Source organism: Hydra vulgaris, chromosome 13 (assembly GCF_038396675.1).
Source record: "Hydra vulgaris chromosome 13, alternate assembly HydraT2T_AEP".
In the NCBI taxonomy this organism is placed as follows: domain Eukaryota; kingdom Metazoa; phylum Cnidaria; class Hydrozoa; order Anthoathecata; family Hydridae; genus Hydra; species Hydra vulgaris.
In genome coordinates, this window is record NC_088932.1 from 20,655,654 (window position 1) to 20,677,135 (window position 21,482).

Consider the following 21,482-nt stretch of genomic DNA (forward strand, 5'->3'; position numbering starts at 1 on the left):
TTTTTGTTTTAGATTGTTAAACTGCTATAGTTTTATACCAATAAACTTTTATACCACGCTGTTTTTGTTGATTTTTACCTTTTTTTAAAAATATTTTTGCTTTTTTTTACATGTTTTTTGTTCATTCTCAGGACTTATGTCATCTGAATGAAATGATAATAATTACTATAATTATTATTGTTACTACTTTTATTATTATTATTGTTATTGTTAGTTATTACCAATAACAATAAAGTTAACTTAATATTGTTACAATATTAAGTTAACTTTATTGTTATTGTTAAAAAATATAAGTTAATTTCAAGCATGTCTCTTTTTTTGGAAAAGGTTCAACAAGAAAAATTTATTGCAAGTATTGTGATAAACAAATTACAGCACGCTCAACTTTCAGATGGATGCAGCATATAAGGGAATGTGAAAAAGCATCTGACAATGTTAAATTGTGCTTAAAAAAATAAAAAGAGAAGTTCAAAGTTTTTTAGTTGAAACAAAAAGCAAATATGGCCTCACAAATCTCTGAAGATTCAGTTTCTAGGCAATCTTCAAGAAGAACTATGCTAAATTTATACTTTGACACTATAAACAAAGATGACATTGAAAAGATTGATAAATCGTATGAAGGGTGTTTTTCCATACAAGAGTTCCTTTTGCATTAGCTGATTCTTCTGCTTGGAAGCAACATCATGCAAATCTTAGGCCTGCATATAAGCCTTCATCTAGTAAATGCATTAGTGGGCGTCTTTATAAGAATGCATTAAATGATGAAAAACGTTCAATAAAAGAATATGCCGATAATTCTGAATATGCAAGTATAGCGACTGATGGTTTTTCAAACATTAATACAAATCATCTCATTAATTATTCGATTCACGTTGAAAATAAGACAATGAAACCGATTGCTTACAAAATTGAGCCAACTGGTCAGGAGCAGCAGACTGGCATTAATATTGCAACTCGCATAGAAAATGTAATTCTAGAGGTTGGTGTTGATAAAGTTACAAGCATTGCAACTGATAATGCCTCAAACATGAAAGCTACATGGGATATTAAAAAATTTCCAAAAGTATTTTATAATGGTTGTGCCGCTCATACAATTAATCTTTCAGTAAAAGATATTTGCCTTCTGCCTGAATTTGTGGATGTTTTAAAAAAGTCTGGAAAATTGACAGCTTTTGTTAAGCAAAGAACACCTCTTTTTGATCAATTTCGTATAATTCAAAATCGTGTTAAACAAGAAAATAACTTAAAGAAAATGCAAGCATTATCACATGCAGTTTTATCACGGTGGTATAGCCATCATACATCAGTTGCTCGCAATCTTGAAAACAAGTTAGTTCATTTGAATTTAGTCAACTCAGGTGCCTTTACATATATATCTTTATCCACAAAAAAGTTAGAGTATATAAATATTATACGAGACAATTTTTTTGAGGAAGATTGTCAACGTTTTATTATTGTTATGAAACCATTATCAAAACTAATAGGTAAACTGGAATCAGATACTTGTTTACTTTCTGAAGTTTATTTAGGATTTGTTAATTTAATGCAAATATGGAGTGAAGACTCAGTATTGAAAGCTCTTGTTTTACACCGATGGGAATTTGTGCATACACCATCAATGGGGTTCGCGTACTTTCTTGATCCACGAAATCATGGTGGTAGAAATATGTATACTGAGCCTCCTCCATTCAGTAATAGTGATCTTGTTATAGTCCTTAAGTTACTTCCAAAGTACATTGTTGAAACAAGGGGATTTTGCAATTATCAAACTTCAAAAAATGAAACAAGATCTTTTCAGAGACTATACGCAAATCCAACTCCAGATTTGGCAGCTCAAGTTAAATTAATGGATCCTGATATCTGGTGGAGTGTTGAGGGTGCAAGTAAATTTCCAAATTTAGCTAAAGTTGCACGAATAGTCTTTACCATTCCAACTTCTCAAGCTGCAAGTGAACAAATATGGAGTTTGTATGATTTTATACATTCAAAGCATAGAAACTGAATTACAAAAGATAAAGCAATCGGCTTAGTTCTTATGTATGCAAATGCCACACTCCATGAAAAAGAAGCAATTATTGCTGATATAATGCTTGCTTATACTAGCGATCATGATGAGATTGATGAAGTTGATGTTACTGTTGACCTTAATCTAGAGACTTCAGTTAATACAAATGATATCATTTCAGTTGATTAATTAAAAACTATTTTTAATTAATTATGTTAATTTTATAAAATTCTTTAAATTGCATTATAGAAAAATATTCTTGTAATTTTTTGAAAAAGATTAATACAATTGTTTCTGTTAACTTTAGTATTTTTTTACTTTTGTTTCAATTTAAGTGTGTTTGTTTTACTATTTTTATTTAAAATTGTTTGAAAACACTAGAATTTATTTTTAAAATTTAAATTATGCAAAAAACAAACATGTTTGCTTTAAAAAAGAAAAGCAAGATAAGAATCCATTGTCAAGTGGTTGCTGAATTTGATCAAACTTTTTTATTTCATTTTTTTAATTTATTTAGTAAGAATGTGGAGCAAAATTTTATAATTATCAATTTTATGGGATTATCCGGCTCATCAAAAATTTCCAATTATCAAACTTCAAATGAAAAAGCAAATATAAGGGGGAGGGAGGGAGTTAATAGAACAGTCAGGATGTGAATACTTTATATTGGTATGTATAAAAAGTTTGTCAAAGGTTCAAAAACTTTGAAACTTCGACTTGTTTTTATTTTAACTTTTAAAGCAGATAAATATATAAATACAACAACAACAAAAAAAAGTTTTTTAAACCCTGTGCTAGTTTGATTATTTTGCTGGGTTCATCGGCTATTTTGATCCAGAGATAAAAGTCTTGTTTTAGTTTAGAGTGATGCCGAAATCTATATTTAATTAGTTTGTAATGAGTTGATGAATCACAGTGAAATGAGCATTAACGTTTTACAATAAATTTTTTATTTAATGCAAACATACAGTCGGTTTCTAAAACCGCTGTCGAGTTGATTTTGGCCGAAAGCTAAAGTAAAATTGTAAGAAAACTGACTTTAAAGAGAAACACACTACCCTTGATATACTAATTTATATAAATGATTAAAAATGTATTAAATCTGCTGAAACTATAAGTGTGTGAAATTATTTTTAAGTAATTTATGGCCTATATAAAAAGTATTGTTTTAAGTATACAACAACAGGGAAATATCGTTGCATTTTTATACAAAAATTTTTGACATGGTCATATTGTGTCCGCTTCCGTTGTCATCACATATCAGAAAATAACCAGGGTCACCGGCATACAAATGCGAATGACTTTTCGATGAAGACATTTAATAACAAAAAAACACATTTTTTTAATGTAAACTTTTTTATAAACTTGTTATACAGTTTCGCCAAAAAAAAGTTTTGTTTACGGTATACTTTACGGTATACTATACGGTAAACTGTAAACTAAATTTTTAGTATACAGTAAACTAGCAATCCCTATTCTAAATTAAATGCAACAAAAGGTTACTATCTTCTTACTGAATTAACAAAATACACAATAAGCAAAGTTTATTAAAAATTACTACAGATAGCGAAAATTATTAACAATTTTTCTTATCCAACTCTAATCTCTCGTACATATTTTTAATACGCATTAAGCATATATACACACGCTAATATTTCTTTTTGTAATTGTGCGTAAATGATGATAATTTATTATTATTATTTATTTTTTCACAATTATTTTCAAATGTGCATAAAACTGCTTTTATTAATTTTCATTGTAATTTATTAAAGCACAGGAGTGAGCATTTTAAAAAGTTAGTTTAAATCTAATCTTATTTTAGTGTTGTTGTTTTTTTTTTTGTTTTTTTTTTTGTATTTTGCAATTTGTTACAAGTATTTTCTTTATTTTTTAGCATCACAGAAGATAAATTGAACAATGATAATGTGACCCTAAAAGAAGTGAAAAAAGCTATTCAGCTATATATTGATACTGTCATATCTGAACAAGCAGAGTTAGAAAATTAGTTAAAAGCATTAAAGCATCTAATATAAAAAAGAATGATTGACTAATAGTAACATGCAAAATCTAAATGATCGAATAAGTTTGATAGTTTTTTGATTGATTTATTTATTGGACACTTGTATTTTTAGTGCGCTATAAACAAAATAATTATGTTTGAGTTTTCCCTCAAGTGCAACCTAACCCTCAACCAGACCTTCATGTTTAGCCTATTTTATATATATTTAATTTTTGCATGAGTTTTCTTTTTATAAAAACCAATTAGATTTGTGTTTACAAAGTTATATTGGGAGTGCGCAAACATCGACTTTTTTAAAAAAAAATAACACTAAATAATCTTTTTTTAAAACTTTTCATCTTGTGGTGCCCCAGGGCATCCCAATTTTATGATTGCCAATCGGACCAATTTGGTTTTAAAATGGTAGAGCTGCCAATGAAGTACTACCAAAAGCAACCATAAATATAATTAAGGGCAGTGAAACAGAGTCAGATATTTAGGTAATGCAAAAGACTGTTGTAAATATTTTATGCTTTCTCTATTATCAATCATTCATAACGATTATAAAGTAAATACTATACAACCAACTTAATGTACTTTTCAGCAAAACAAAGAATGTCAAAAGTTATTATAACACCCAGTAGCAAATCAAAGAATTTGACTAATGCTCAGGTATATAGTACGACTATATTTATTACATTATTACATAATCGTAACCCTATTATTATTATGTGACAGAACTTAGCAAATTATGCTAACTTTGTAAGATTTAGGGTTAAAGTTAAGGTTAGGATTTAGGTTTACATGCATCGGCTACTTCTCAGCAATAAATGAGTTCGTGTTGTTTATGTTTTCAGGAAACGGAAAAGTGCAATACTACACCCCGCAGCATATGGAAGAAGCTGACAAGAAAGTCCCAATGCTCTCCAGTTTTCAGTAATCCGTCCAGAGCTAAAGAAACCCAGCTGCCATCAAAGTCGGATACATTGCGAACCTTTTTACAGATACCACAAGAGTTGAAAGTGACAGACAGTGCTCCGGATCCTGCAGTTTCCACAGTCGCAGAAAGAACAGCGCAACATATTGAACCTATATGGATCAAAGCGTCAATCCCGGTAATATCACACAAGAGAATTGTAGGGAAAATCAGAATGCTCCACAGCAATTACAGAAACTTGCTAAAACTATAGAAATCCAGACAATGTGATTCGGCATACACCGAGCGACTTAAAAGATTTACCACCGAAACAGATCTGCAACTATTCGATATTGTAATCTGGAAATGTATCGATTTTTCAAGTTGCAGATGCAAACTTGAGCATAAGGTGCCGCCTGAGGAGAGGAGCTTCTTGACGGACCAACGAAATCAACAAAAAATGATGATCGGCGGCGTTGATGTAAGAACTACAAAGAAACTCGTGTTACAACAAAAACGCCAAAGACGAGTCGATGATTCCATGGAAAAACATCGCAAATGTATCAAAATTGATGAACAAGTTGACGATGTAAATGTTTTGGCAACGTCTGACGAGGACGACTCAAAAATGTATGCAATTGATTCAGATTTCAGTGCAACCACTGACACTACAGACAGTAAAGTATTAGATATTGATAACAAGCAACGCAAGAAACAAATGCGACTAGAACTACCAAATGTTGCTAAGATGTGCAACAGATATAAAGTTCCAGGTCGTTGTGCAACAGCTATTGTCAGTGCAACATTGTAAGATATGGGTTTTATACACAAGGGGGACACATCAATGATATTAGATAAGAATAAACTTGACAGAGAACGGCGAAAAGTCAGAAAGCGATTACAAACTCAGGCATTCCAGCAAAAACTGATTGGACTCTATTTCGATGGCCGCAAAGATAAGACCAGAGTGCAAACTGTAAAAGGTAACAAAAATCATGGACGGATTATTGTAGAAAAACAAGTGTGTCTAGTTCGCGAGCCAAACTAAGAGTACCTAGGCCACATTACACCTTCAAATGGAGGAGCCGAGAGCATAACTACAGGTATCTGGGACTTTATAGAGGAGAATAAAGTCAAAACAGAGGATCTAATGGCTATTGGGTACGATGACACTAATGTCAATACCGGCGTACACCAAAATGTAATCCGTTTGCTCGAAAAGCGCCTCGGTAGACCGCTTCAGTGGTTCGTCTGCTTATTGCATGCAAATGAATTACCGATGAGACATCGGATTACTCAGAATAGCTGCCAGAAACGGTTACTTTTGCCATTCTAAGAACATCTTGTTGGCAATGCTAGCTAATGAAAGAGACCACATCAGAGAGCTGGGCTGCGGACGGATACTTGCTGCACGGAAGGAGAACGCATCATAAGCACTGCGACAACTTTGAGTTTCAAGTTTAAACTTCAATACCAGAGATTACATTGACCTGGTAAACTGGAATAACAAAGATCGCAGTGAACCTCCGATGAAAAAACACCTGGCTGAAGCAGAGCTATAAGATTGCGTTAAAAACAGGAACAACCAGCTTGTTAGGAGCCTGCCACAATTTCCTTGCCACACCCAGTCACCGAGGAACATAGTCGTCTAGTGACTGAGGCATTTAAGGCAGTTTCCACTGAACAACGAGACGGATTTATCCGTTCTGGTATTGAATCCAGAGAGAAAATGAAAAGGTTTGACAACAAAGCACAATACAGGCACAATACTATTTTATTCGCATGTGTAGTGTGTACTTGTGTACTGTGTAGTACAAGTATTTTAAGTAACTAAATTAAACATTGTTTAATTGTATGTAAAATGTCAGAAAAATACAAAATTGCATAAAATTATTGGTATTTTAAGAGTGTTGGGATACCCCAAGACCAACAAATTTATGAGCTCTACTTTTTTGTTTTCACTAATGCTACTATGGAGCAACTATTCCACCCCCTTTCATTTATAGATTTGCAAAATTTTTTTTTTGCAATACTTTCAGCCCACCTTAGTGCAAAACTCTTAACGCATTACTATATTTTATTAGTGATAAATGTTTGCCCTGAAACATTAAAGCATAAATCTAAAAAAAAATCAGTAAAAATACTAATTTACCATACTCTTTGGAAGTTGCTAAAAACACAGGTAAAATTCCTTCTATTCCAATACCAACAACTCCATACAATCCGTAAAGCATAACACATAAAAAACTTTCCTTTGATCTATATTTTAGAGAATCTTATGATTAAATTAATAAATAAGAAAATTATAAAAATAATCTACCATTTATTATCAGTTTTTATTATCAGTCACTATAACAATATAACAAAAATTAAAGCAAAATAATTTTTAAATAAGAAGCCTTAAGTACACATGTCATCTTATGTTAAATACGTAATTTGCATTAATAAAGTGTCACACAAAGAAGTTTTTCTTTTAAAATGACAGACGAAAATTACAAATTTTATACGTTGAGTATAAAATAAAAAGTTTACACCAAACTTTTAAGCAATTCTCAAATACTTTGTTTAAATTTAAAACTATATTTAGTAATCAATAAATAGAAATAAAATGTTTTTTACAAAATGTTTTTGTTTTATCATCAATAAACCAAAAAGAATAACGCTACTGCACTTCTAAACTTGCTCCTGAAACACTTTCTCTAGTCAAATTAATAAAAGAGTTAATCAAAAAAGGCTTAGGAACATCCATAAACTACTTATGCTGTAAAACCACTGATTCATTCACCCTCCCTCTTATACACAACTTTTAACACAGAACCCTTACCCTTTTACATACGATTGCATTATTACAAAATCAAACGCCTTTCCAGCGTATATATTTTTTAAAACATTAAAACAAAAATACTTTTAATTAAATTGACAAGTTTGCTCCATCACATAATAACTATTTTCTAAACTTGTGAAATTCTGTTTTCTAAAAACAAGAAAATCTAGTTTTAGGAGAGATATGAGGGATTTCTTTAACATTCCTTGCTTGTATGCATCTTTATGCTTTTGGGTAACCCCCTCCCCATACCTGTCTAAATACTTTATGGAAGATCATTTAGTTTAAATTAAGTTTTGAAACTGGATCTTTTGCTTTTGCAACATTAGTAGATTTTGAAGTTATCACCAAAGACAAAATGCAACATGTTTATTGACAAACGAGTTTTTCTATTATACAAGTTACTATTAAATACTATTAACTTTTTTTTTAGGTATAACTTTTAGTTATAACTATTTTTTAGTTACAATTGTTATAACTATAATTGCTTTAAAAAACAATTTCTTTCAGAAACAAAATTGAAAGAGAATGGAAAAAATTGCATCCAGAAGCACAGAAAAAAAATTCTGTTTGAAAAGGTTACAGAGTTAAGCTTTTATGGGAAATATCATACTTTAACGCTGTTGGAAGAGCATTATATCATGACTGGTAAGCCAGGTGAATAATTCTAGATTTAAGCAAATATAAACTATGAAAATTAAACTACCTATTTTTATAAAAAATTCTGTTACTATAACTATAACTTTACAAAGTAGTGTTATTTTACCTTGACCAAACCACAACAAAAACTGCCAAGAAATTAGATGTAGCTCAAGTAATATTCAAAAGACTACAGGGAATAAAGTTTCAAAAAAGACTGAACTTAGCATGGGGAGATGGAACAAATGTCAATATTTGTTACTAACGTGGTTCAATTTGATACTATAAAATGTTTCTTGGAGTTTTATTACAATTGGATATTTGCATTTTGCATCTAAAGGAGTTATATTTTGTAAAACATTTTTATGAAAGTTGATAAAACTATTAAGATAAATTTTCTGAAGCCATATAAATTTTCTGAAGGCCAGATAAATTTCCTAAAGTCATTTGTATACAGCTGAATGAAAACGTTTCCAAACGTGGTGTTGCTAAGTGTAGGCCAATTCCAAATCCGATATTTATCATACTTGACAACAACTTTATTGACGACTTTGACTGATTAGCATTATGTTTATCGCATATCTTAGACATGATCACAAAGAGCATAGATAATGATTTGACCTTTATAGAAGTTAGACCAATGAACGAAACTTTTGAGCTAACTTCAGCATGCAGAATTTTGCGGTATTTTGTATCTATTTTCAAATTTATTTAAAATCTAAATCTAATTGTCAAATTTGAGATAAAGGTAAAGTTTACTAGCTGGTTTGATATTAGGGTTAATAAATACTCAACTGACGTTCATAATAATCTGTTTGATAGGATTTTAAGAACCAATAAATTTCCTGATTTGATGCTAAGAATATTTAAGTTAATTTGATGTACGATATTTAAAACTATTAATGCACTCATATTTCATCATATAATGTACACATAAAAAATATGGATGTTGAAGAAATACTTTTTAAATATTTTTTGTGGGAACCTTTGGCTTTATCTAGTGCTCTGATCAGGTAATAGACATACCTTTTATTATTTTGCCACACATGTCTTTGATCTCATTATTACAAAAACCATATATAAATCAGGCATTCCATGAAGATTTATTGGTCAATAATGCTGCAGGGATTTTATCTTTTTTAATTTCTTTATATTTTATTTTAGGTACCCTAAGAAGTCTTTACGGTCGTATCACAGAGCACTGCAAAAGAGCATTTGAATGGAAGTTTGCGCCTCCTTCTTACAGATGTTATGATTCTTGTGTTGAAGCTCGAATCTCGAGCTTCTGAGGCAAGCATGCTAACCGTTGCACTATGGCTGCTCATCTTTGCGTTGATCTCAAAGTGACTCTATAACTTTTCTGTCTGTTTATGGAGCTTATTTTAACTTAAGTCCACAATTTAAAATCCTCTTTGTTATAAGTCCCTAACCTTTACCAAGTGCTTTCTTTACTCTACACACAGATAAGGTTGATACCTTTAAACTTTTTTTTACTTCCTTTCTGCTTATTTCTGCACTATTTCGCAAAACTTGAGGTTCCCCCTTTTGTCTGGGGCTCAGATCACTCACTTTTTGAATCATATGGTCTAAACATTTTTAAAAAACAATAATTTTTTGGTAAAAAATTTAAGACAAAACTGAATGTTTACTATATACCAAGTTTAAATTTTTTTTTACTCCAAATCCCTAGTTTTCAAGATGGAATAATCTCAAAAATAACCATTTCCCCTCTGATTTCTAATAAGTTGTCCAGTACTGTCAATAATAAAGTTTTTTCGCTCATGGTGAAAATATTCCCATTAGAATGTTAGCCGACAATGATGAACAGGTTAGAAAAAAAGTATAAAAAAATAAGTTAACAAAGACTTGCATTTGAAAGGTCTCATTGAATACTTTCATGGTGAAGATAACTTTGTAGAGGGAACGACTAAAAGTTATGATGATAATGAAGCTTATGTTGATGAAAGTGATTATGTTTTGAGGCTGATTGAAACAGATAATAAACTTGAGTTTATCTAAAAATCATTTAAGTTGAGACATCACAGACAAAATGTCTAAAAAGAAATGTAAACCTTGTTACTGAAGCTTCAGTGTTAGCAAAAAACCCAATCGCAGAGCTGGAATTATTCAAAACAAAATTAGGGAAATCCCAGGAAGTTAATAGCTAACTTCCAATCAGAAAGTGATTTTTAATTTTAGTTTTTTTTTATTTTTCTTTATTTTTCTCATAAATAACAACTGCACTGCAATTGTAAGGGTTTCATATCTTGATAGTTAATTTGATCATCGGTATAATATATTAAAAGAATCCTTTGTCATAATTTTGTAATGTATTATATCTAAGAGGCAATAAAAAATCATCGATATTTAGCAATAACTTTATAAATATAGTTTTTAGTGAAAAAGTATACTTCAATAAAACGTTTTCTTTATTTAACTTTGCATTGTTTTGATCTTAATTGATGCTTGTTGCTCATTTTATAATTTATATATGTATGTATAAATGTATATATATATATATATATATATATATATATATATATATATATATATATATATATATATATATATATATATATATACATATATATATATATATATATATATACATATATATATATATATATATATATATATATATATATATATAAATACACACACTTACACACATACATATTTATACACATACATTTTGTATATATAAATTTCCTTTATTTTTAATATAAAGTTTTACATTAACAAATATTGGAATTTTTATACTTTTAATAAACTGTAATAGAGAATATAACCACCATATCAATAAGAATAAAAAAAATAACAAAAAAGAATAGACTAGTTTAAATAAAAATTTGGTATCTGATAGAAGATCTAATGATCTTGTCACCAGAACCATAAAACGTTATAATAAAATATAATTTAAGCGATTATTAAAATATAAACAGACAAAAATAACAAAATACAAAAACAAAAGCGTGTTTATATAAATTTTCAATTTTTAATGTATTTTAAAATATTGTCATTAAAAAGATTGAATTCTTTTAATTTTTTTTTAAAGACTGGGAAGGTGATTGATAAATCAATAATAGGTGAAACAATTTTGTTCCAGAGATTAGGTGCACAATAAATATACAGAACTGATTGAACTTTGTTGAACTAAAGGGTTCATATAGAAAGTTATCATTTCGTAGTGTATACTTATTTTTCCTTTTTAAGGTAAAAAAATCTTTAAAAATGTGTAATGACAGATTGATTTTACATTGAAACATGAATATTAAGTAATTTAATATTTTTAAATAAAAACTTTGAATGCGTAAGCCGATTTTCAAAACAAACTATGCGTTTTGCAACTTATAATATATATAGTAATATACAATTATATCATAATATATATAGTAGTAATATAATATATATTATAATACCTATAGTAAGCAACTTACTTTTGCTTGTACTTCCCCGAGCAATATTTGCATAGTTAATTTAACTATGTGTAAATGAGTAACAGATAGGGTTGCTAGACGTCCGGCTTTTACGAAGTAAAACACAGTAAAAAAATTATTTTTACAGATTTGGCGCTGTATTCTCCTCCGTAAAAACCGGACATCTGCCAACCCTAGTAATGGAGTTGGATTAAAACGGTTTTGTTTAAACATTTTCTTGACTTATAGAGGATTCCTATATTTTAAGAAACTTTAGTGTAAATGTAGTCAATATGCGGTTTTCATGTAACATTCTTATCAAGATAAATGCCAAGAAAACTAGTAAAAGTTTCCTTTTTGATTTCAAGTTCATCAGTAAGAGTTTTTGGCATGGTTGTTAGTTAAAAATATTTTTTAGATATAGGGTTGCACGTAATTTATTTTATTTTATCAAAGTTTAAAGTCAATTTGTTACATTTAAACCACTCAGATACGCATTTAAGCTCTTTATTTATATCAGAAAACAGCTTAATAAAATTACTATTTAATAAGAATAAATTTGTATCATCAGCAAACATAATACTGCAAAGCTTTACTTAAATCATTGATACTAAAAATAAGACGACCTAGAATATAGCCTTGTGAAACACCACAGGTTATTTTAACATTTGAAGACCATCGTTACTTTGAAGACCATTGTTAGAGGTAACAACTTGCTTTCTACTTGATAAGTAATTATGAAACCATTTTAGCATATTGTTATTGATTCTATAGTCTTCGAGCTTTTTGAGGCAATATTTTAGGGTCAACGGTATCAAAAGTCATCAAAAGATCAATAAAGACTACTAGGTTATATTATTTTTTTCAAATGATGCGGAGATTTTCCTAACAAATTGAATAATTGCGTGCTCAATTAAAATATTTCTTTTAAAGTCAAGCTGTTTTGTATAAAGTATATTATTTTGGTCAAAATATTTAAATATTCTATTATATATACTCTTTCTAATAATATACTTTATACATTCTTTCTAAATATTTTGGAAAAGTTGAAAGAATCAATATTGGGCGAGAGTTCGTAATGTTTGTTTTATCGCCTTGTTTGTAAATTGGTATAACTTTTGCAATTTTCAATTGATCCGCAAAAACTCTTTGTTTTATAGATGCATTAAAGACTTTATAAAGAATATCTTTCAGACTTTCGAAACAATCTGCAACTATATTGCCACTTACTTTATCAGCACCAATATCTTTGTTTCTTTTCAGAAATTTAAAGTTTCTATCAAGCTTGTTGTGGGATAATTCACCAGAATACTCATTGTTATAATGAGAGTTTTTTATATGGCACAAATTGTCTTCAAAAAAAACTCGATCAAAGAAACTTTTTTAGAAAGATTGGTTCAAAATTAGGTAAAAAATTTGTTAAATATGTTTGCAATTTTGATTAGCTCTTGTATATTTACATTTTAAAATTTTATAGTTTATGGTAAAGAGCTATATTGATTTTTTGATTTTCCTGTTATTTCTTTTAATAATTGCCAGGTGCGCCTTGAGTTGTTTTTAAACTTATTGATCAGATTAGTGTATTAGTTTTTTTTTTGATTTTTCAAATTTTATCAAATTAGTTTTTATAATTTTTGTATATTGTGTTGGTATACTTTTTTGTTTCTCTAGTAGTTACACTAGTCTATATATATATATATATATATATATATATATATATATATATATATATATATATATATATATATATATATATATATATATATATATATATATATATATATATATATATATATATATATATATATATATATATATATATATATACGTAAGTGTATATATATGAATAAAGAAAATATCTTTATATTATCATGTATAATATTGTATACTTTAAAGAGTGCTCAATAGATAAACTAGAGCTATATAATATATATGTTACTGTTACCCGCAGTACCAGAAATTAGCAAAATGCTAATGTTTATAGCATAATTTAATATTGCAACTCTGAGTTTCATGTGTTATCACAATCATCAGGCAAGTAGTAAAAGTTTAATTTTGCTACTAGTAGCAAAATTAAACTTTTACTACTTTTACTATATATATATATATATATATATATATATATATATATATATATATATATATATATATATATATATATATATATATATATATATATATATATATATATATATATATATATATATAGTATATACTATATATATATATATATAGTATTATGCTAAAAAGCAATATGTGACTGTTACCAAAAATAAATTCATACTAAAATCTAAAAGAAAATACATCGCTTTAGTTAAAAAATAGTTTAAGCTGCCTAAACAATTTATTATAGTGTGTAATGTGTTTTATGTTAAATCAAAACGAAAAATTGACTTACGATATTGCAACAATAGGGTATGCTATTTGAATTAAGTTTTACAAAAATATTAAATTTATAAATATTTTCAATTTATAAATTATCAAGTTTATAGGCATTTTTCTAAACATGTTTTTACAAATTGCATTTAACCAGAAAGAGAATACAAAAGATTTAAAGTTTAAAGTCAAGTATTTCAGTTAGGTGTTCACTTAGGATAACACATTGTTGCATAACATCACTCATATATAAACATTAAAAATGGTAATACACTCATTATTTTGGTTATGTAATAAAATATTTGAAGAAACGTGAATAATTTTTCCTTTTCCAAAAAGAACAGAAAGCGTTTAAAAAATGTCAGACTTAAAAACTCATAAAGTTATAACTCTTTATCAACTTAAACTCCATATTCGATTTAATAAATTTATTTCCTCACATGCTTTAGTTTCTGATGAGGAAAACAGTAAGTCTTTTGATGTAGGTTGCCAATATTTTAACAATAATAAATTACAAAAGTATTTTAAAGATCTGTACATATTATTATCATTAATTAATTTTGAAATTAGCGTTTTTGAAAATACAGAAACAAGGTAAAAAATAAACCTTTTTCCACACATCCAATTACTAATCGAAATTATAATTTTGAACAGAAACCAATTGAATCTTCTTGTGGTGGAACCTTATTACATTTATTAAAAAAACTGATTTATAAAAAAAAAGATGATTTTATCATATACCCACCAAACTATTTAGAATCTACTTTTGTTGAAACAATCTTTTCTAAAAAATCATGCTTTTGTTGATTGCATATATAAACACCCTATCATGGATGTAAACAACTTCAATTATAAAATGTTTGTCTTTCTCCAAAAAATATCTACTGAAAATAAATACGTCTTTCTACTTGGTGGTTTTAAAAAGGATCTAATAGAGTCAAACTCTGACTTTGCAGTTTCTAGTTTTTAAACTTACTTTCTTCCGATAATATTAATCCACTCATTACGCTACCAACAAGAGTTACAAACTATCCTGCAAAAATTATCGACAATACCTTTTCAATTATAACAACAAACTAAAATATTTCAGGAAACCTAACAACTTCTTTTTCTGATCAACTACCTCAACATCTTATTTGTCCTAATTTCAACAAACTATTTATACCATGCAGTTATAATTTATAGGGCAAGAACCTAAAAAAATATAATGAAAAATCATTTAAATCTGAATTATTAAAAGTTGACTGGAATAACGTTACCAATGAAAACGATATTAGGCGTATATGAAGCGTTTATTTCTCAAACAACATTGTTGTTATATTGTCATGTGCCACTTAAAAAAATAAGTATTAAGAGCAACAAGCGTCAATTCAAGCCAAGATTACCAAAACGAATAAGAAAATTAGTTTAAAGCGAAAATCTTATTCAAGAGAAAATGTAAAGAATAAAATATTAATCGAACAAATATAACTAAATTAAAAACTTTAAAGGCTATAAATATATCATAATTATTTTAATTAAACTGAGAAAGGAAATACATTTAAAAAATTCTTTTCAAAAAATGTAAAAAATCTGCTCGAAACTTGGAAAGTTATCAAAAGTCTAATAGATTTCAATAATGTCAATAATGTACCTCCAAACTGCTTACAAGTTAACAAAACATACATAACTAAACCAACTCTAATATGGCAAGAAAATAATAACTTTTTCACAAATAATACTGCTAAACTTAGTTCTAAAATGCACTCATCTTAAGTATCCAAATCATTATAGCTCGCCAATATCTTCAACAAACCATTGTAAAATCTTATCACTTATATATAAATTGAAGGTAGAAAATCATTAGACAATCAATAGGCATGTGGAGATCCTAACAACATTCTCACAAACATTTTTATTCATTTTAGTTCTGAATTTTCTCATATTTTTTATAAGCTGTTTAATTACTCCTTTCAAACAAATTTTTGCCTAATATTTTGAAATTATCTTGCGTCATTTCAATATATAAAAATGGTTTCAAAGTCTCATGTACTAAGTATAGACAAGTTTCTATTCTATCTTACATTAGCAAGCTCCTTGAAAAACTAATTTATTCTAGATTATACTCATTTTTGAGTTACTATGATTATTTAAATAAATTTCAGTTTAGAATTCCATCAAAACACTCTACTTGTGATGCTCTAATAAGTATAATCGAAAAAGTTAAAAAGTTGTTGTTGGTGTTCTTATTGACTTACAAAAGCTTTTGATACTGTTAATCATACCATTTTAATTTTAAAACTTGAACATTATGGATTATAAGGTTACTTGTAATTGGTTTCAATCTAATCTCTTAAATCGGAAACAATTTGTTTGCATTGTTCGCAAATAAAATAATAAACACATAGTTTGTGGTGTTCCCCAAAGTTTTGTTCTTGGCCCTCTATTGTTTTTGATATATATTATTGATTTAAATTACTTTGACGATACTAACATCTTGCATATTAATAATTCTTAGCATTCTTTGTGCAAGAATAAAAACTTAATTCTAAAAGATGTAGTTTACTGGCTAAATGCAAACTTAATTTCTCTGAACTTGGAATAAACTGTACTAATATTTTTTTCATCTTTAAGACAAAAATGTTTATACAACAATCATATTACTAAAATCAAAATTAAAAATAGACGTTTATATCCAACACACATTATTAAATATATTGTGTTTTTTATAGACTTGAACCTCTCATGGAATTTTCAAATAGATGCACTCCGTAAAAAAACTTAATCGAGCTAATAGCATGCTTTCAATAATTCGTCATTATGGTGATAAAATTACCTGAATCTGTATTTTGCAATTTTTAGTCTCATCTCAATTACTGTTTTCAGGTTTGGAAATAAATTGGCAACTTTAATAATAATAAACTGTTATAATAATAACTCTGTGTAAATCAGTCCAAATATTAAATTTTCTATTAAATATTGAAAAACTCCATAATACAAAAACTTCAAACATCTTTAAAAAACTTGGTTAGATTTACTAATGTTCTCTTTGTTTTTGATTCCCTTAATAAAAACTTATCATCTTCTTTAACAAACTTTTTCACGGAAACTCAATTTACACATTCACATTTAACTAGAAATATCAATAACAGAACGCTAAATGTACTTCACTATAAAACTCTAAGATATAGTAAGTATTCGATTACACATTAGTGCATCAGTGAATGGAACCGAAGAATTAAAACTTCAAAATAATTTATCGTCGTTATTTTAAAAAAAAAATTATTTAGTTGTTGATCAATCATATATATTTAATCATAATAATAACACTTCATGATGATTTTATTAATTGTAATATTACAGATATTTTTATTATCATTATTATTATTACTCTTACTATTATAATTGATATTCTTATAATTATTGTTATTGTTATTAATATTACCATTACTAATATTTTTATGTTACTTTAATTACATGGTTGTAAAATTTGAGGAAATTAAATATTTTGTTGTTGCTGTTGTTTAGTTATTGATTTCTGATTAAAAAAGTTTTTAAAAATACTTGGTTTTTATAAAAGTAAAAAGAACATATTTGTTTATTTTTCTTTATCAGTTCTAGTTGTGGTTTTTTAGTTACGGTAACTTAGTTAGGTTTTGGTTCTATGAAAATAAAGGTAAGTTAGGTTTTGGTTTCATTTAAATATATATGTTGGTAGTTCATAATTAATTACTATTTTTAAAATGTAATATGTGTGACTAACCTTAAAATCCTAATAAAAGATGAGTTCTTCAGCACTAAACTTAATCTGTGTAGTAAATATTTAACATTTTGATTTTCCAGAAGTAATGCAGGTTTTTCTGCCATTTTACAATTGTTAGTATTTAAAGAAAGATTCATAAAACACTCTTCTTTTTCTCTATCAGCAATAAGTTCAGTTTTATCTTCTTTTATTAAACAGATTTCTTCAGGTTTCAAAATACTTAAAGTAATTTTTTATAATTTAAAATAAAGAACAAATAAATTATAACAAAATGAGAACAAATCTGAAAAATATTGTTTTAGTAAGAAAAAACCTTCAATTATTACTACTGAGTGACTTACTTTCCACTCTCAGGAATGATGAAATATCCCTAAACAATTGCAATTACAAAACTGATACAAATTAGAAGATTAGGCAGAAGTATTTTATATTCACCAAAAAATGATTCTAAATCAAAATAGTATATAAACTTACAAACTTACCATCAATTAGGTAAGAAAAAGTTAAAATTGTTTGATTTTTTTATTTCCAGGCTTCTATCATTGCACACTAGCAAAATTTAAATATATATATATATATATATATATATATATATATATATATATATATATATATATATATATATATATATATATATATATATACATATGTTATACAATTAGCTCTATAACTCCGAAATACATACCTTGACGGAAAAGGCTGCAGCGCGGAGAAACAAGTTGAGCGCGGTACTAGCAGGGACGTGGTGGGAATATATATATATATATATATATATATATATATATATATATATATACATATATATATATATATAAATATATACTTTTTTTTTTTTTATTATTTATTTCGCCGTTTAATAACTTTTACAATTTACAAGGTTTAAAAATAAAAAAAACTGACGGGGCAAGTAGAAGACATTATTTTGACTTATCACCGAGCCCCAATCGTACGTATTTAAAATAGTCGGATAATATATTTATACTTTACAAACTATTTTTTAATAATTATAAATGTAAAAATAAATAACAATTAGTTTAAGAAATACTTCAAGAACAATATTCATGTTAAGAGTAGTAATTAAGTAAACAAGAAAAATTAAAAGAAAACTAAAAAAGAAAAACAAAAATTATTTAATTAAAGAACACGTATTTTCAAGAGCCACACTTTATACGTATATTAAACAAAGTATTTGTTGGAGAATATGAAAATAAAATTTATAACAATTTGTAATAAAGTAATATTTAAATAAAGAACAAAAAATTCAAGATAAAAGAGTACATAATTTAAAAAAAACCGTTTTATATATGTATATTTTTAAAACAGTTTAATTAAAAGTAAAATAAATAACAACTCATTAATAGTTAAGATTTCACCAATAACTTTCAAGATTAGAGGAAACACCACAACTGAATAATGAAAAAAACAAACAAACAAAAATTGATAAGTTGATAAATTCTGAGACATATTTTATATAATTGAATTTTAGTTTAAAAGAGGCATTTAAAATCGGATTTATTAAAATCCATAAGTAATAACACCTGATTCGATTCCTTTTTAAACTGATGTATACTAACTTTTTCCGTATTTGCATATTAGGAAACTTTTTCCAAAAGTAGGGTTCACGATATTGAATTGAATATGTAATTTGTTTTGAATTATATTTAGGGACAATGTAGTTATTATTTGAAAATTTTGTCGGATGTTTATGATCTACTTTTTCAAAATAGGACTGAAATATTTTAGGAGATTTTTTGTTTTATACATTAACATTAAAACTTGATGTAAGTTTATTTTATAAACATTTAATGCGCCCAGTATACGCAGGAGAGGCTCGCATTGTACAATTTTATCAGCTCCAAACAATATTCTGCAGGCATGTTTTTGTTTATTGTACAATTTTTTTAATTTTGTATGATTTGTACTTGCCCATGCAATATTACAATAAATCAAATGACAATGAATGAAAGAAAAATATAAACTTTATAAAGATTTATTATTTAGAAATGGTTTAGCCCTATATATCATGGCAATATTTTTTGATAATTTTTTCTCAATGCTTTTTATATGATCACTTCAACGTTAATGTTCATCTAATATTACGCCCAAAAAGTTAACTCTAGTTTCTCTTTTAATGTTAGCGTTATTGATTATTAAATTTGGCAGTTTAATGGGAATTTTTTCTAATTTACTTTATGAAATAAAATAAATTTGGTTTTATCCACATTTAAAGACAGTTTATTACTTATAAACCATTCATTAACCTTACCCAACTTTTCGTTGGCTGTTTCAAAAAGTGTTTTAATATCTCAGTGGGAATAAAAAAGATTGGAGTCATCTGCAAAAAGCATACAATTTAAGAAGTGTGTTGCTAAATTTAAATCATTTATATAAACTAAGAATAATAAGGGTCCTAAAATAAAGCCCTGGGGGACACCACAAGTTACAGCATTTGGAACTGTTTATTTTTGCGCATATTGGATGAATTGCATTCTATTGGTCAAATAGCTTTTGAACCAAAGTAAGTTATTATTTTTTACTCCATAATATTCAATTTTTTTTATTAGTATGTTATGGTTTACAGTATCAAAAGCTTTTGACAGATCAATGAAAACTCGTAATGTAAAGTAGTTAGTACTAAATGCGTTTGTTATTTGAGTGACTATATCAATCACTGCATGTTCAGTGGAACATTTTTTTTTAAAACCAAACTGTTTTGAGAACAACATATTGTTTTCTGATAAATAATTAAATAGCCTGTTGTACATTATTCTTTGAAGCAATTTTGAGAAACACGGTAATATAGATATAGGTCTATAAGCACATATAATAGAGTCATCGCCAGTCTTAAAAACCGGTGTGATTCGTGCAATTTTTCAATTTTTCCGGAACAATACCTATTTTAAAAGAAAGATTAAAGATGTGAAACAAAAGAGGCTCGATTATATGATAAACAGATTTTACAACATTAACGTTAATTTTATCAAATCCAGCACTTTTGTTATTTTTAAGATTATAAAGGCGGTTCGCAGTTCAATTAATTTAAGATTAGGTTCATCCATAACTTTATCGTAATTTTTTAAATAAGACTCAAATGAAGTTGAATTCAGAGGAATTGTTGATGCCAAATTTGGACCAGCAATAATTAAAAAAATGTTTATTTTTTCAGCAACAATTGATTTATCATAAACATTTTTTTTATCAACTGTTATTTTTTTTGGCAGAGTTTTTCTCGCATAATTACTTTTGCTAATTACTTCTTTAATTACATTCCAAGTTTTTTTGGTGTATCCGCTTGCTCTGTCTAATAGTTTTGCATTATAAAGCTTTTTAGAGATTTTTTTTGTTTTTTCGAATACATTTTGTAGTTTTTATATGTCATTAGTTTTTATTAGTTGTTTTTTATTAGTATTTATCATATTATTTTTGTTTTCTTTTTGAGGATTTTAGTAACCCATTAGACATCCATGGAGTCATAATTGTTTTTGTGTTCACAATAATTTGTTTTTCAGGAAACGCTGTTTCATATTGCTTACAGAATTGACTTAGAAATAGATCATATGAGTTG

At 27.2% G+C, this 21,482-nt stretch overlaps 1 protein-coding gene across 1 annotated transcript in view; it reads right to left on the reverse strand.

The window, feature by feature from the left end:
• Positions 1-18,345, reverse strand: part of LOC136089512 (uncharacterized) — a 78,349-nt gene extending 60,004 nt beyond the window's left edge. Inside the window, exons 1-3 of the mRNA XM_065815558.1 lie at positions 18,259-18,345; positions 17,918-18,136; positions 7,073-7,179 (exon numbers count right to left, since the gene is read on the reverse strand). Coding sequence (XP_065671630.1) covers positions 7,073-7,179; positions 17,918-18,054 — 244 coding nt within the window. The 5' untranslated portion in view covers positions 18,055-18,136; positions 18,259-18,345. The remainder of the gene's footprint in view (positions 1-7,072; positions 7,180-17,917; positions 18,137-18,258) is intronic.
• Between the last annotated feature and the right edge of the window lie 3,137 nt (positions 18,346-21,482).